The 15,427-nt window shown below is 43.7% G+C and overlaps 1 protein-coding gene across 24 annotated transcripts in view; it reads left to right on the top strand.

Moving 5' to 3' along the window:
- MAPK8IP3 (mitogen-activated protein kinase 8 interacting protein 3) overlaps positions 1–15,427 on the top strand; it is a 68,600-nt gene that overhangs the window by 4,220 nt on the left and 48,953 nt on the right. For all 24 annotated transcript variants that reach the window (XM_030482817.1, XM_030482814.1, XM_030482807.1 and 21 more), the window contains exons 2-4: positions 9,901–10,021; positions 10,819–10,889; positions 11,644–11,735. In XM_030482817.1, coding sequence (XP_030338677.1) covers positions 9,901–10,021; positions 10,819–10,889; positions 11,644–11,735 — 284 coding nt within the window. The remainder of the gene's footprint in view (positions 1–9,900; positions 10,022–10,818; positions 10,890–11,643; positions 11,736–15,427) is intronic.

The raw sequence follows: 15,427 nt of genomic DNA, 5'->3' as shown, positions 1-15,427 counted from the left end.
TTTTTTACTTGTCCTAAAATAGGACAGCAGAAGCACTCAGGCACGTGGATTGAAACAGAAGTTCCTTGAAACGAGGCAGTGCTGTCAGTCTCTGTGATTACAGGGCTTAGTAGACAACGTTTCAGTTTTCTGTGACCTCTAAGCTATTGAAGATGTGGGATTGCACCAGATTTTTGGTGGTTTTGTTTTCTTCCATCTGCTTCATATTATGTATGAACACAGAGTAATTATTGCTTGTGTAGTATGGTGTTGTGTGGAATTAACAGCATTGTTTAGTGTGACAGGGACATCTTGAGCTCATCTGGTCCAACACCCTCTGCTCAAGCAGGGTCAGCCAGAGCAGGTTGTCCAGGATTGTGTCTGGTCAGAGCTTGAGCATCTCCACAGATGGAGACTCTACAACCTGTCCTGGTGTTTGACATCCTTCACAGTAAAAAAGGTGCTTCCTTGTGTTCAGGTGGAATCTTGTGTGGTGTGATTTGTGCCCGTTGCTCCTCGTCCAGAGCAGAGCCTGGCTGCCCTGTCCTCACACCCTCCAGCAGGTCTCACCACCCCGGGGAGGTCTCCCTGGGTGTCCTCTTCTCCAGGCTGAGCAGCCCCGGCTCCCTCAGCCCCTCCTCCTAGGAAAGATGCTCCAGCCCTTTTACCTCCTTTGTGGCCATGGTGTTCATGGTGCTGTATACTAACACATGGTATTTATTTGTTTTTACTGGCTAAGTGTTGTCTTTAGCTTGGTTTCTTCAGGAAATGATGCTTATGTGATTGCTCTGTCAGGCAGTTGCCCCCAGCGTAGGAAGCTGGTGGCTGCTTTCAGCCATAGTTGTGAAAGTAAAAGGGAGAAAGGCCAAGTGAAGGTCCTGCCTGGGGGACAGACAGGCAGAGCTTGTCACCATGCAGGTCAGCACCAGGCAGCAGCACGCTCAGCATGTGGGTGTGGGGCAGGTGAGTCCTGCGTGCAAATGCTGTCTGTTCCTGGTGTCTGCTCAGAAGGCACGTGGGGGTAGAGTTGGGACGGAGAAAGGTAGGGGGACACCAGCAAAAATCCCCAGGGAAAACAAGCTTTATTGGGTCCACTCTTAAGGAGATTTTTTTTTCATGCAAGCTGCTTTCCTAATATTCTGGAGTCTTCTTCTCTTGAAGAACACCACCACATGCCTTAAATGCTGCTTTCAGCAGAGACTGTCACTCATGTTTGGGCACTAGTTCCAAGATGAGCCTGCACATCCAAATGCGTGTAAAAGCTTTCACATATAGGAAGCACAGAAGCACAGGGATGGTTTGCATGTGTTAGCGTCACTTCTTGGAGGTCAAAAAAGCAAGGCTTATCTCTACCAGGCATGGAAGTGGCCTTCTTACCTCTCCTTGTGTGAAAACTGCTTCCAGTGAAATTTCATACATGGCAATGGAGGTGGCTGTCCTCCATACTTTTAACAAAAACTGTGTTAATAGCACAGTAAGATCTTGCTCGGTTGATTTGCAGCATCAGTTAATGCTCATTAGAATTTTTAAAATGGATGCTTATTTAACACACAGAGAAGTATACTGTAGAGGTGAGTACCTGGTGCTGGTTAGGAGGTCTGACCCCCTCCTGAAAGGCTTTTATAGCTTGTGTTCTGCACTATGACAATCCAGCACACACAAGCAATCTCCACTGGAAAGTGGTTAAGGAAACCTGTCTCAGTGGCTGTTGTTTCTAAATGACAGCTTTTCCTATGGTGGTAGGTGTGTTTGCAGGCTGCAGGCATTGGAGGTCCAGGGCAGTGTGCTTGGGCCTTTGCTCGGCTCTGGGAGCCCAGAGCTGTCCTGCAACCATATGGCAGAACCTTCCAGGCTGTGGTTCCCAAAGGTTTGTTGTTTTGGTGTTGGACCTGACTGAGAACAGGGAGCACTGCTCTGAGCTGCCTGGTGATGTGCGCTTTGGCAGTGTAGGGACCCCTTGAAGCAGCGTGTGCTGTCATGTGTGACATTCCTAGAGGGCTCTCTTGACTCATCGTCTTCTGGGCTTTGCCGTGGGTGTATCTGAGCTCTGCGTATTTTCACAGAGTCACAGACTGGTTGAGGTTGGAAGGGATCTCTGGAGGTCAAGTGGTCCAACTACCCTATTCAAGCAAAGTCGCCCAGAGCAGGTTGCCCAGGACCATGTCCAAGCAGCATTTGAATATCTCCAAGAATGAAGACTCCACCACCTCTGGGCAACCTGTGTCAGTGCTCAGTCACCCTCACAGTGAAAAAGCATTTCCTGATGTTAAGAGGAAACATCCTGTGTTTGCTGTTTGTGCCCATCATCTCTTGTCCTGTCACTGGACACCTCTGGAAAAAGCCTGGTGCTGTCTTGTTTGCGCCTTCCCTTCAGGTTTTTATATACGTTGATGGCATCTCCCCGACACCTCTCTTCTCCAGGTGCTCCAGTCCCTTCATCATCCTTGTGGCCCTTCACTGGACTTTCTCCAGTCTGTCGCTGTGTCTCTTGTGCTGGAGAGCCCAGCACTGGACACAGCACTCCAGGGGTGAATAAATTCCTTTTCCTAATTAATTCACCAGCACTGAATAAAGGGGAGGGATCACCTCCTCGACCTGCAGGCAGTAGCTAAGGACACCATTCACCTCCCTTGTTGCAAAGCACATTACTGGCTTATGTTCAGCTTGGTGTCCACCAGGGCACCCAGTTTTCTGCCAAGCTGCTTTCCAGCTGGGTGGCCCCAGCATGGGGGGTGTGTCTGGGCCTGTGCTACCAGGTGCAGGACCCATAAAGGATGTGAACTGTGAAAGCCCTTTGCTGGCATTGCCACTGTGGGGCTCATGTGCAGGTGTCATCCTTCCCCCCTTCCAAAAAAAGCAACATCTCCATCTTCTGATAGCATGCTGCCATGGCCACGTATGCCTCATTGCAGTGTGCTGTTTGCATTGTTGTTTTACATGGTAAACATGTTCACCTACCAGTGGTTTATGTAATAAGATACCTCTGCTGTTTTGTTTGAAAACCAGTGGGCAGGATTTTGGGAAGAAATGGTCCTTTGAGAGAGGCACAGACTGTAGTTGCCACAGGTTTCTGTGTGGCTTGAAGTACTGCAGGAGCTCTCCACCTGGGTGGCAGCACTGCAAGTTCACTAGCTTCTACCTGCATCTCAAACAGCGGAAAGGCTTTGGAAAATCTGTCCCCCTTCTATTTTAATTATCACCCCTCCCTTGTACACTGATTCCCTCACTTAGGATGATGAGGAAGGGTGACAAAAGTGATGTTCTATGCTCCAAACTCTGGTGTTCTCCACTGTGAGCACTTTTTCCTTTTCTGCTTTGTATTTTCTGTCTCTCTGAAATGAATCTCCGCCTGGGAAGGCACTTGCCTTTTCTGCACCCTGAAACCTGACCTCACGAATAGCTGATTAATGGGAGTTTCTGCAGCTTGATGGTGACCTCATAGCATTGAAGGAGGAAAGCATTTGAGAATAGCAGATACTGGATAAAGAAAGGCTCTGCTTATCGTGTGGATTCTTTCCACTACATGCAGTTGAAGTAACTGGCAAGCGTGGAATGCAGACCTACGGCACAGCTATCTGTGTATGAGATATGTCTCTATGTTCTTCAGACCCATTTTCATCCATTCCTGGAGTCTGTGGGCAGATTTCACCAACAGAATGAGCAGCAGAATCTGTGTCATAATTAGAGGGTTCTTCCAGTTTACCTTGAGTCCTCTTTTGCTATTGTCTTGATTTATGTCCTTACTAGTTGTAGGTTTCCAAAATATATCCATTTAGTTGTTCAGATGTAAAAAGTGACCCAAGTGTGAGTGTCTGTAAAGTGATCCCATCTCTTCTGGGTGAGACAAACCTTAAATCATGGGGAATATTAATATTTTTTCATTTTTCTCCTATGTCTTTTGTCAGTGATATCACTTGGATGTGATTCAGAATTGATCACAATATTGAGATTAGGACTGAAACTCAGCAACTAAAGTGAGATTTAAAACACAAGCAGCAACAAAATGTTTTTGGAGACACCTGTGTTTCAAATTTATATCTAAGTAGGCAATGTTAGTTATAACAATTCTAATTCTCTCCTTTGCCTCTTAAATGATAAAATAAACTTACTAGCCATCGTTACCAACAGTGACAGCCTTGTCACTGCTTTGGCTTATGATGAGTGATTATGATTACCACATGAAGGTGGTAATCTTTGGATTCCAAGGATGCCTTTCGTTACAGAAAATGGTAGCAGTAAACTAAAGAGGATTGTAAGCCAAATATTTAACATCCAATTGCATGTCTCCTGATGCAGGACTAGGATCAGTGTTAATGCAGATAACAGTGATCTTCTCCCCATAAAATGTGTGTGTGCAGAATGCTTTTTTTTTTTTTTTTAATGTAAAAACTGTAGATTAGTTTAGCACATTAGAGGTGTTGTTATAGGACAAACAGGTGTTGGAAAGCTACTCGCTAAAAATGCTTGATTAGTTATTCTAAATTGTTCTAATAAATAGTATGAAATCTACACTGATCAGATTAGATGAATTTGGAGACTCTTCAGTTTACAAATTTTATTAATTTAAACAAAGCTCACAAAAGAAATGTGTGTCAGGCAATAGAAAATGACCATGTGATACATATTTCTAAATCACTTCTTCATGAGGAATCAGGCTTTCCAAACATAATACCCATCAGTCTTTGCCGTCTGGAAGCCATACTTTATTCTCACTGATCTTGGAGGAAAAAAAAATCTATATCCAAGCACAGATCCTTCATACAAATCCTCTTTGTGTCACTCAAGCTTATGGAACTTACTAATATTCATAAATATCAGTATGTGTTATAAAAATTACCTTGAAAGTAAAATTAATCTGAGTGAGCGCTGTGAGCAATTCCAGATGATATTCTGGATGTTAGATGATGGTGATGATGATCTGGGGTCATGGCCAGGTTCCCCTCAACAAGGTTACCTGCATAAGTCAAATTGTAATCCCTAGGTGGGCTTTCATGAGAAGCTTTTGTTTGCTCTTGATGCAGGCTGCTCTGTGGTTGCTTTCCTTTCATGGCTCTGCAGGTGGATTTTCAAGGATGTTGTTGGGGCGTGCTAGATACATGAAGGCAGAACTTAGCATTGGGATTTCAGCGGATGGAATTGTAAGAGAAAAATGAAGAAGGTCTGGGAAGATTTGGACTTAATACCATTGCAAATGAAGTTTATAATGAAGCAAGAATAATACCTGCAGTATCTGCTTTCCTTAAGTCTTTGGAATTTGTAATATTTTTTGAGATCAGAAGTATGCATTTGATTCATGTGAATATTCTTCTCCCTTACGATGACTGGCTGACTTTAGTTAGCACCCGCAGAGACATGGAGCTTCCTCTTTGTGCTGAGCATTTGTGCAGCATTTCGATAGGACTGGCTGGGCACAAACTGAGATGAAATACAAAAGGAACAAGAGTAAACCAGAGGGATTCTTTTTTTATTGTAACTGGTTTTGGTGCTTTTTGTAAATATTGCAGGCATAAAATGTTCAGATGGGAAGGTGACTTTCAAGTTAGTGTCCTCTCTGCTTGTTTGTTTTTGGGATATTTAAAGGTTTGGGGTGAAATCTTGGTGCTCTTCAAATGGCTGAGAATATTCCCACAGCTTCAGCAGGGCTACGTTTGTACCCCCCTTCTCTGAAAGAAATAGAAAATGTGAAATGCCTGTGGATGTTTATTTACTGATCTGTGTTCACTCAATAATAGGTGCTTGGTTTTGAGTGTAACTGCCTCTGTGAGTTTGGTTAATGAAAAAAACCAACAACCCAAAAACCAAAACCACTTTATTCAGTTTGTGTTCTCTCTTTTTCCTGCCCTGGTATGAGTTTCTAGCAGGTTTGGTGCAGAGGGCACTGTATGGAAGGAGATTTGCTGTGTGCTGGATTGGGTTAGGGCAGGAGAGGGACTGTAGCTGGCCTGGGGGTGCTGCTGAGCTGGGCCATTCATAGCCATATACCATGGTCCATGAACTGTAGATTGAGGACCACAGCAGAGCATCATGCTGAACATGAGGTGCTGCTTCTGCTGTCTCCCTCTCTGGAGGCTGTTGTTCACAAGCATACTACAAATATATCTGAAGTGCCTGTTTTCTCTAACTCGTTGCACTGCTTACTTGTGCCTGTGGATGTGCTCATATTCCTGAGCAAGGTAATTTCAATCTCTGCTGCCTTTAGTGGCTGGTAAGGCTCTTTCCTGGGTGCTGTATGAAATGCTTACTGGAAAAAAATAAAGCTTGCCTGACGACCCCAATGAGAACTCACTTGTGCCAGGCAGGATGAGCCGCAGTGACAGTGTGTGCTAAGCCATGTCCTCAGTTGGAGCGCGCTTTCCTCAGAGGCAGCCCTGGCAGTGAAACCTCTCCTCCTCATCCCACTGCTGCAGCCGTTCTCTCCTCTCTGGATCTGGGACTTTTTTTGCTCTCAACCCTTCAGACCTTCTGTTGCACAGGAAGAACCTCAGGTGAGATGGCTTCTGATGAAGGAGCAGCTAAAGGTGCTTCAGAGACAGGGAGAGTGAAAAGCCCTTGGGTCCAGGCACACAAATGTAGTCATTCGATCTCTTGACCAGCAGGACAGGATATACTGTAATACCTTTATCTGAAATGCTGTCTGAGAATAGTGTAATATAAATTTTTAATAGTCCTGTCTCCATGTCTCTTTCTTCTCCAAATGATTAATTAGTTTCTAGTTTTCTGTTCTTTTATTACTCTTAGGTTGCAAAATAGATGGGACTGAAGAAGACTGAGCCTTATTTGTAGAAGACTTAATCTTTCGATCAGTTTCCTCTGAATTAAACCAAAAGAGCCATAGCAAATCTAGGAATCCTGTTAAAGATGACATACATAGTGGGAATAAAATTGGACCTATGCCTTCTTTTGCTTCCTAATTTACTGTTGAGAAATCTGTGAATGTTTTCTTTAGCGTCTATTCGCTTTTATTGCTAAAACCCTCATTTCTGCCTTGTCTTGGGGGGGCATGCTCTTGGGTGGAGAACTAGGACCAGGAGGGCATCTCGAGCCAAGAGGGTAGTGAGAGCTGTGGCAGGGTGGTGTGATGGGGATATAGCCCACGGCTGTAATTAAAAGGGTTTGTAAAGAGAGCTTTAGCAGAGTGGTTCCAGCCAAACCCTGCAAGGAGATGGAGATTATAACAGGAAAATTTCTCTTTCGGTGCTCCAAATGGAGCAAGTTAAACTGCTGCTTCTCTGTCTCCTACTCAGTGCAGCTGTGTCAGGATTTTACATTCCTTTTTACTATTTCTGAAATGATACTGTTATCCTGGAAAATGTTTCAAGAACAAACCTGAAAATTTACAACGCAGATTGCTTGGTAAATTTCTGAAAATCCATAAAAGAGATTGCTGGATATTTGTGAGTGATTAAAGGGTTTCAATGTTTAATTAACATCTCAGAGAAAAATCTAAAACCTTGTACAATCTTCAAATTTAATTAAAAGTTCAGTGTGCAGCCTCTGAGACGATTCCAGTGTAGTGGAAGAAAGGTATTGGCATTTCTGATATCTCTGGAAAATACTGCTGGAAAAGAGCCATAAGGGGGGAAAAAACCCTCTTACTCCAACAAATTTGGTCAGGAAGGAAGAGAAAGTTAAAAGCCCAGTTAAAGATTAAAGGCACTGCAGAACCCCAAGTGCAGGAAAATGAGATGTGGCTAAAATGCATTTCATTCTTTCTATAAATACAGGTATATAGCAGTGAAAACTGACTCATGGTTCAGCTGAACTTACTGAACAGTTTTAAGAGTCTGCAGGAATAGTAAATGATAGAGCCTTTTGGTTGTCTGCAGAGGGGAGATCCAGCTCATGACCACTGTGATGGCTCCAGTGTCAGTGCTGATTGTTCCGGTAGAAGCAATAGGAGACCTGCACAGGGCGTGTCCTGAGAATGCAGTCATATACTGTGCATATTGTTTCATGTGGGGAATTTAAGAACAGAATCTTACTGTGCATTCATTAAGTACATTCATTTCCTTGTCAGTCTTATAAAAAGGTTATTTTCATGAGAGTCTGTCTCTTTCAGTGTATAGAGAGGCTTCACTGTGTGAACTGAAACTGCCATGGCCACTTGAGCAGCATTATTTGTGGAGAGCAGCGCTTTCCCCTGTGCAGAGTGCAGAGGAGGGTGAGAGAAGGCTTTTCTTGCCCAGTATTCGTACCTTTAGCAAGAGGAGATCTGAGCCAGCCGATGTGCCTGTGCTGGTGCATCTGTTAGAGCTCAACCTAAGGAGCATTTTGCAAACAGATGGAGAGGAAGACAAGCTGGGCCAGGAGCAAAGTACCCTGTGAGCTCCCCAGAACCCTGAGTTACCTCCTGCCATCTCCTCTGGTTCTGTAAACATCTCTAAGGGAGATTAAAGCCGTCGTGGCTATATTTTCTCCTCTGCAGCTCTGAATCCAGGGTTGTTCCTGGCCTCAGTCGTGTTCTTGCTGCTCAGCTGACAGGTTTGTGTTTAATTACTGGACTGGCTGGTTGAGACTGCTCTGTAGTTGTAGCTGCCGTGGATGTAGCAGTTCAGGAGTAATGTAAGGAGACTTGAATTTTGGGGTTTGTAAGGCCAGGATAGGACTTGTTCTGAAGCTGTTTATTTCATGAAAGCAATTGTGACTGCAGCTCCTGTCAAGAGTAATGTGTAATGTCAGTTCATTACAGTGGAGCTAAACTGAATGTTTCACGTGTTGTCCTTCGCTGTGGATGCTAGTACTCAATGTACGGGATGACTAAAGCTTGCAGGTCGAAAGTGACACGTTACAAAAATAATAACCTGAAATAATGTATTTTTCTGTTGTTTTCATCATGAAATATCTGTAAAAATCTTTCCTTCTACCCAGTGTTCTGTGCAGGAGTTCATGCTGCTGTATGCACAGCTACCACTTTGTTGTTCCTTAATGAGAGCTAGGAGCAATGGTCCCTTCCCTCCCTCCTGTGCCAAGAGCAGCTAGTAAAAATTCTTCTTGCTGGGTATAAATCTGTTAAATTCTGCTGTGAGAACCTCCTCCGCCTGCTTCTCTCCTTCCCTTGGCTCCCGCGTGCCACAGAGCCCTTCTGGAGTTTGCTGTCACCATCTCTGGGTGCAGAAGTTTCTCTCAGCTGCCCGGAGTTGTGACTAAGTTTTTCCAAAAGACTTGCATGTTTCTGCAAAACTTACCCTCCATGTGAATTATAGGTGAAGCTTTTTACAAGGGCCTGTAGGGACAAGCCAAGGGAGAATGGCTTTAACCTGACAGAGGGGAGATTGAGATGAGATCTTGGGCAGAAGTTCTTCCCTGTGAGGGTGCTGAGGCGCTGGCACAGGGTGCCCAGAGAAGCTGTGGCTGCCCCATCGCTGGCAGTGTTCAAGGCCAGGTTGGACACAGGGTCTTGGAGCAACCTGGTCTAGTGGAAGGTGTCCCTGCCTGTGGCAGGGGGGTGGGACTGGATGAGCTTTAAGGTCCATTCCAACCCAAACCAGTCTGGAGTTCTGTGAAAATGGCGCAAATAGAAGAATTGGTCTGAAGTATTTATATGTATTTGTAAATATATGACCATAGAAACAGATGTATTCTCTGACATCAAATTAACAAGAATAAAAATTCAGCCTTGCGTGAGGAAGAGCAGTGTGGCAGAAGATGACAGAATTGTGCTGGTTTGCAAGCTCATGTTGGACAACAGTTTATGTATTAATTGTATATTAAAGATAGCTAATACTTTCTCATATAAAATAGTATCTTCAGCTTGATTGGATGCCGTTGTACTAATTAGAGCACTTAAAAATTCTTATTTCCTATGTTATAATTCATATTCTATCATAGTTTTTTTTTTGCAAGGAGAATAAGACTCATATAGGGCAAACACATTTTACATTTATTCCTCATGTGTGTCTCCTCTGATTCTTCCCTATTCAGAAGTTTATAGAGTTTGAAGATGCACTGGAGCAGGAGAAGAAAGAACTACAAATCCAAGTGGAACACCTTGAATTTCAGACTCGACAGCTGGAGCTGAAGGCCAAAAACTACGCAGATCAGAGTAAGCAAAATTGTACACCAGACTTGATTATACACTTTGCCTTCCACACGTATGTACTGCTGCTCTGAAAATATTTTTCATACTTTTTGTTTTTAATTTATTTTATGCAAAACCTTAAATGTCTGGTTATCCCTTGCTTTGGTATAAAATTCAGAGCCTTCTAAAAGATGGAATGTATCCACACTCATTTAGTAAAGGCTTCATTAGTTCTCTTGTGTGGGGCACGATCAGTCTCTGCAGATACGAGATTTGGGCCATTGGTGAAGCTTCAGAACCTGGTTTCCATTTTCTCATTGTCCCCGAATAGAACCTCCCATTTCTTTTTTGTCATGTAAACTATCACATACATTTGTTTGTTTGTTTATTTATTATAAATACTTCCTTGACATGTGCAGCCATGTTTGTTGGCTGGGGTTACCTTCAGGATTCATTGGTGTGTTGTCCAGTACTCCTGCTCCTCACATAGCCAGAGGGTAATGCTGGTGTCTTCTTGAATAGCCCATCCCAGAGGGTAATTTAAATTGTTGTCAAACTAGGACACTTGGAGGGCACCAGGCTACTGCTGAAGAACTTTGCTTCTGTGGTCTTACTGCACTATTTGGACTCCTTATTTTGGGAGGTACCCATGGATTGAGTTTGTAATTAAGACCAAATCCCACAATGTGCATTACTCTGTTTCTGTTTGTTTTGTTCAGTAGGTATAAATTAATTTCTAACAAAATAGGCTTTGAGACTGCAAGTTTCTGTTGAGAGTCTGGTGTGTGCTATAGCTGATGGTTGGAATCTTCTCTTGGCAGTTTCACGACTGGAGGAACGTGAATCAGAAATGAAGAAAGAGTATAATGCTCTACATCAGCGTCACACAGAGGTAGGATGTCATCTCATAATTTCTAAATAAATAAACTGTTAGTCTACATGTAAAGTCATGTCAAAGAGTTCAGCTTTACCCACACTAGTGATGACTACAGCTTCTGAACTTTGGGAACATCAGAAATATCTGAATGGAGGATGTTAAGAGGGTGGAGCCAGGTTCTTTTCAGCGGTGCCCAGTGACAAGACCGGAGGCAGCTCTCATAAACTTGAATACAGAACGCTCCCTCTGAACATGAGTAAAAATTTCTTTACTGCAAAGATGGTGAGCACTGGCACATATTGCCCAGAGGTGTGGTGGAGTCTCCATCCTTGGGGATACTCGAAAGCCAGCTGGACATGGTCCTAGGCAACCTGCTCTAGGTGGCCTTGTTTGAGCAGGAATATTTGATCCAGTGGACCCCAAGAGGTTCCTTCCATCCGCAACTGTTCTGTTATTCTGTGAACAGTGCCGCACTATCTCACATCCCACTGCTGGTGAGCTTCCAGGAGATGTCTTATATTATTTTTGGATGTGCTCTTTCATGGCTTTTCTGAGATTAATCTTAAGTAATTTCCTGCACTATTTGTTGTGAGATTTTCTGCCAGATTAGTCCATTCACTTGCATCATCAGCTTAGAAGACAAGAGCAAAGGCAAGGAGATGTGCAAAAAAGAAAGAAAATTGGAAATAGATTCTGGAGGGGATCAAACAAAAGCAGAAAACGAGTCTTTTGTCCTCCATTTGGGTCATGTATTTTTCCCTCTTCACAGATGATCCAGACCTACGTGGAACACATTGAGCGATCCAAGATGCAGCAAGTTGGGGGAAATAATCAAACTGAGGGCAGTCTACCTGGGAGAAGGTAGGGCCATAACCTCTCCATGTAATGTATGCTGCCTGGGAACTCACAGACCGAGTGTGCATATCTGACAGAGAGAAACCAAAAGTAGGATCTTTCCTTGTGGGCATGGATTAAAAGTTGGAGCTTTTTTGCAATGAGTTTCGGGTGAGTTGCCGGGACATTTTCTAAGGATTGACGACAAGGAGCTTTATGAGTTATGATACAAAGCTTCAGCTTTGTCATGCTGCTGTTGATGGGGACCTCTGGAAAAATACATTTGTATTCTCAGGTAACATGTAAAAGGTTTATCTATGAAATGGATAGAGGTGTTCCGTAAAGTATTTGTGTGTGTGTGTGTGTGTGTGTGTGTGTGTGTGTGTCTGTCTGTCTGTCTGTCTGTCTGTCTTTGTGTGTGGCTATGTGTGATAGCCACAAAAACCATAGCAATTAAATGCGTTAGCCATTATGGATTTCCCTCCCACCCCATTCCTTTCTTACAGAAAGGGAAGATTTCTGTCAGTCAGTAACTCAATAGACTTACTTATGCCCAGGAAATTGGTGTCTTCTCCCCCATTTTTAGAGCACCAAACCAGTAAGAACCAGCCTTTGTTTAAAGAAGGCAGTGGTAGGAAAGAAGTTCAGTATATAGAAGAACTAGTCTATTGTAGTCTTATAACAAATTTAAAGCATGGAAGTTCGTTGATTCAGTCCAGATACATCTGGTTTTAAGTGGTGTGCAAAGGAACCAAATGCTTTCTCTCTGATGATACTATATACCAATAACATTGCTCACAGGGTGACAAGTAGAAGTGATGTTCCATAAATACTGGTTAGAGAAGTAATAGATCCTACAAGACATAATCTACTTAGATTAAGTATAATCTATTAAGTCACTCAGCTGTTAAAAAGGTGTTTTCTGTGGCAGTTTTTATGCATGGCAGATTGCTATTTGTGTTAATCAACACATGCTAATGCAATGATTGACACTATAATGACACTGTCTAACTCAGGAAGTTTTAAACTAAAGCAGTGTTTTCCAGGTGAGCAGTGTTGACGAAGTAATATGCTGCAGGAGATTAAATCTTTTTGTGACCCTTGCCTGTCTTTTTTTATCTTTTTAATTTCCTCTGGCCTTGAGGAATGTTAAGAGGTTTTATACACATGCTGACCACAAGGCGTGCCAGCTGCTAGTCTGAAATATAGACAGAGACACTACGAGCTGCACGGGAATACTTGGACAAGAGTGCTCGCTGCATGTGTCCTCCCTTGTCTCTTACAAAATATGCCTGACTGATCTTGGTTATTATCTGTGAACTTCAGCTGGTTAATGTCACTGGACTTCACCTGAAAAGCAAATTTTTGGGAAGCATTAGGATATGAAAAGGATTGGGACGGTGTGTCAGACTACACACAAAGGGCAGCATGGGCAGAAACACAGAGATGAAAATGCTGGGAAAACAAATAAATGGAAAGCCATGAAGGTTTGCGAAATATCATGTGGTAGGGATGATGAAATGCAAAAGAGCAGCATTGAGCAAAATTATTTGAAATTAAGACTAAAGGAAAATAATAAAGGAAGAATTAGTGATGATAATTTAGAAACTTGTATTTAGGTTTGTAACAAATAGCAAAATATCAATTGGGTTTGGGTTAATGTAATAGAAAGGAAATTTCAGGTCTTGGCGCAGGACACGTGAACGCCCTTTGTCTGCTGTGGTTCTCTGCTGGATTGGGCTGCTCTGGAAAAGACAGGCTTTGAACTGCCAAAGTTAGACTGTGTATTGTAAGAAAAAAAAGAAAAAAGAGGACCCAACCCCACCTTATCAAGCAGTAAGAGACAGGAATCTTCAGAAACTTCGGTGACTCCGGCCAGATTCCCTGCAGCCTTAGAGCCAGGCAATATCCTGAGCTGGAAGGGACCCACGTGGATCATGGAGTCCAACTCCCGACCCCACACAAGACAACCTAAAGGTTAAACCATACGTCTAGGAGCATTGTCCAAACACTTGTGGAACACTGACAGCCTTGGAGGCATGACCACTTGCTTGTTCTAGTGCTTGACTGCCCTCTCTGTGAAGAATTTTTTCTAATACTGTCTATTGGCTATTTCATTACCTGCCATAATAATTAAAGATACTTCTGTAGGCTAGGAGGATAACTTGCAGTTGGAAGATACTGGTATCTCAAAGAAAGATCCTTTATTTATTTTGAATCAGCTGATAACTGATGGATAGGAGCAGAGCAGTTGACATCATCTACCTGGACTTGTGCAAAGCGTTCAACACTGTCCCGCACAACATCCTCGTCGCTGAATTGGAGAGACATCAATTTGATGGATGGACCACTCAGTGGATAAAGAACTGGCTGAATGGCCGCACGCAAAGAGTTGTGGTAAATGGCTCGATGTCCAGTTGGAAAACAGTAATGAGTGGTGTCCCTCAGGGGTCGGTGTTGGGACCCATCTTGTTCAGTATCTTTGTTGGTGACATGGATAGTGGGATTGAGTGCACCCTCAGCAAGTTTGCCAATGACACCAAGCTGTGTGGTTTGGTTGATACGCTGGAGGGAAGGGATGGGATCCACAGGGACCTTGACACGCTTGTGAGGTGGGCCGATGCCAACCTTATGAAGTTTAACCAAGGCAACTGCAAGGTCCTACAGCCGGCTCAGGGCAATCCCAGGCACAGCTACAGGTTGGGCAGAGAAGTGATTCAGAGCAGCCCTGTGGAGGAGGACTTGGGGGTGTTGGTTGAAGAGAAACTGAACTTGAGCCAGCTTCAGTGTGCGCTCGCAGCCCAGAAAGCCAACTGTATCCTGGGCTGCATCAGAAGGAGCGTGACCAGCAGGTCGAAGGAGGTGATCCTGCCCCTCTACTCTGCTGTTGTGACACCCCACTTGGAGTACAGTGTGCAGTTCTGGTGTCCCCAACATAAGAAGGACATGGAGCTGTTGGAGCAAGTCCAGAGGAGGCCACAAGGATGATAAGGGTGCTGGAGCACCTCCTATATGAAGACAGGCTGAGAAAGTTGGGGCTATTCAGCCTGGAGAAGAGAGGGCTGCGTGGAGACCTCAGAGCAACTTCCAGTATCTGAAAGGGGCCTAGAAGGATGCCGGAGAGAGACCTTTCATCAAAGCCTGTAGTGATAGGACAAGGGGCAATGGGTTCAAACTTAAACAGGGGAAGTTCAGGTTAGATATAAGGAAGAAGTTCTTTACCATGAGGGTGCTGAGGCACTGGCACAGGCTGCCCAAAGAAGTGGTAAATGCTCCATCCCTGGTAGTGTTCCAGGCCCAGTTGGATGGAGCCTTGGATGCCATGGTCTAGTGTGAGGTGTCCATGGCAGGGGGGGTTGGAACTAGATTATCTTAAAGTCCTTTCCAACCCTAACCATTCTACAATTCTACGATTCTATGATAAGATTGATACACTCTCATTTGTAAGGCTACCAAAGCCTTACGTAGAGGAGGGAAAAACACATTTGTATGTGAATCAAGAGGGCCTATTTACCCTTGTTCTTCTGTTAGTCAAATAGTCCTTTCAGAGAAGAATATCTTACAGTGCTTCTAGAGAGGATTAACTAATGGCTGTTGCAGTTGTTAGAGGCTGTATAATGAGTTATCTCTGTGCTCTGTTTTCTGTGAAACAGTAAATTAGTCTCACAGCAGAGAGTGTCTTAGGAGAATGAAAATAATAACAGAACACAGTGTTTGGG

Source organism: Strigops habroptila, chromosome 4, assembly GCF_004027225.2.
Source record: "Strigops habroptila isolate Jane chromosome 4, bStrHab1.2.pri, whole genome shotgun sequence".
Lineage (NCBI taxonomy): Eukaryota > Metazoa > Chordata > Aves > Psittaciformes > Psittacidae > Strigops > Strigops habroptila.
The sequence above is the reverse complement of the archived record's forward strand: the minus strand, read 5'-3'. Positions and strand labels throughout refer to the sequence as shown.